Genomic DNA, 1,896 nt, shown 5'->3' with positions numbered 1-1,896 from the left:
CCTAACAGCCACGTCACTGCCCTCAGTCCTAAAGTTGAAACGTGTGTGTGTGTGTGAAGGGGTGTGTGTGTGAAGGGGTGTGTTGTTCATGTGTACGTATGTGTGTGAAGGAGTGTGTTGTTCGTGTGTACGTGTGAAGGGGTGTGTGTGAAGGGGCGTGTTGTTTGTGTGTGTGTGTGAAGGGGTGTGTTGTTCATGTGTGTGTGTGAAGGGGTGTGTGTGAAGGGGTGTGTGTGAAGGGGCATGTGTGTGTGTGTGTGAAGGGGTGTGTTGTTCATGTGTGTGTGTGAAGGGTTGTGTTTGTGTGTGTGTGAAGGAGTTTGTGTGAAGGGGTGTGTTGCTCATGTGTGTGGGTGTGGGTGTGAAGGGGTGTGTGTGAAGGGTTGTGTTGTTTGTGTGTGTGTGAAGGGGTGTGTTGTGCATGTGTGTGTGTTTGTGCATGTGTGTACATGTACTGCACCCAAAAGGCAGGCCTGCTTTTTTTTTCCTGTCAGTCTGACCTACAAATTTGTTTCCTCAGGTGGGGTGTCTCTGGTGGAGCAGTTGCTCCAGGATCCTAAACTCTCCCAAAACAAACAGGCCTTGGAGGGCTTGGGAGACCTAAAGCTGTTGTTTGAATATCTGACCCTGTTTGGCATTGATGACAAGGTAAGTCGGGTTGGAGACAGCCCTAGCCGACGCTGTGGCTTAGGGTCCCTGACCCTAGTCTGGTACTGACCATCACCTTACCTCCACAGATCTCCTTTGACCTGAGCCTTGCTCGAGGCCTGGACTACTATACTGGGGTCATCTATGAGGCGGTGCTGCTACAGATGCCAGCCCAGGCTGGGGAAGAGCCCCTGGGTGTGGGCAGTGTAGCTGCTGGAGGGCGCTACGATGGGCTAGTGGGCATGTTTGACCCCAAAGGGCGTAAGGTGCCATGCGTTGGGCTCAGTATTGGAGTAGAGCGAATCTTCTCCATTGTAGAGCAAAGATTAGAGGTAAGTCCAGGGGGTGGGTAGAACGCAGAAGGGCAGGTAATGGTACCCAGGCTACCTTTGATCTTTTAGGAACAGGTGCTGCTTTGGGCAGGCACCTTTGAGAAATGCAGAAGAGATGGATGGTTATGGACCATCTTCATGTGTGTCCTTATATATGTTTTATGATTCTGGAAATTGAACCTGGGCCTTGTGCACTCTAGGCAAGCACTGTTAGCACTATGCTGTTTTTCACTTAATTTGAGACAGGGTCTCACTAGGTTACCCAGGGTGGCTTTGAACTCTGTGTAGCCCAAGTGGGCCTTGAATCCTCCTGGCTCAGCCTCTGAATAGCTGGGCTAGGTTAAGCTATCGGGCCTGGCTTCTAGGATAGTTTTGTGAATTTTTATTCTTTCTCCCCTGAATCAGAGCTATCAAAAATCGAGGCTGGGGTATCTAAGATGCTCCGCCATGTGCCTGGCCTACATGCTTGGTGCGTTTTCAGCTAGACACTTTTTCTTCTTCAGATAAGGAAGCTAAATACTAGCAATCAGATAATTTGCTCAAGGTCGTGATACTTGTAAGTAGGAGAGTCAGAGTGTGATCCAGATAGTTCAGTGTTGTGTTAACCGTCCTAATGCTGCCTCTCAGTGGAAAACATGTCTGAGGCCCTGGGCTTGCTCCAATGGCTGTTCTGACTCCCTGGGGCCTGGAGTAACACCAAGGATGCTCCCTTTTGTTGCTGGTACTCTTAAATGGCTCATTGCATTTGATTTTCAGGGATGTTCTAGCAACTTTCCCACTATTGCTGATTTTTTTTTTTAACCTCTAGGATGACACCATCCATGCTGCCTACTTGAGGTCATTATTCTAGTAGGCAGCTTATGTTGCAACTTTGAAAACAGTTTCCAGCCAGGTGGTGGTGGCACACGCCCTTAAT

The 1,896-nt window shown here is 49.2% G+C and overlaps 1 protein-coding gene across 1 annotated transcript in view; it reads left to right on the top strand.

The window, feature by feature from the left end:
- The window catches only part of Hars (histidyl-tRNA synthetase), a 13,905-nt gene that overhangs the window by 9,801 nt on the left and 2,208 nt on the right, over positions 1–1,896 (top strand). The window contains exons 9-10 of the mRNA XM_005355981.2: positions 521–648; positions 738–980. Coding sequence (XP_005356038.1) covers positions 521–648; positions 738–980 — 371 coding nt within the window. The remainder of the gene's footprint in view (positions 1–520; positions 649–737; positions 981–1,896) is intronic.

This window comes from Microtus ochrogaster, chromosome 18 (assembly GCF_000317375.1).
Source record: "Microtus ochrogaster isolate Prairie Vole_2 chromosome 18, MicOch1.0, whole genome shotgun sequence".
Taxonomy (NCBI): domain Eukaryota; kingdom Metazoa; phylum Chordata; class Mammalia; order Rodentia; family Cricetidae; genus Microtus; species Microtus ochrogaster.
Note: the sequence above shows the minus strand (reverse complement) of the source record. Positions and strands in the feature narration are given on the sequence as shown.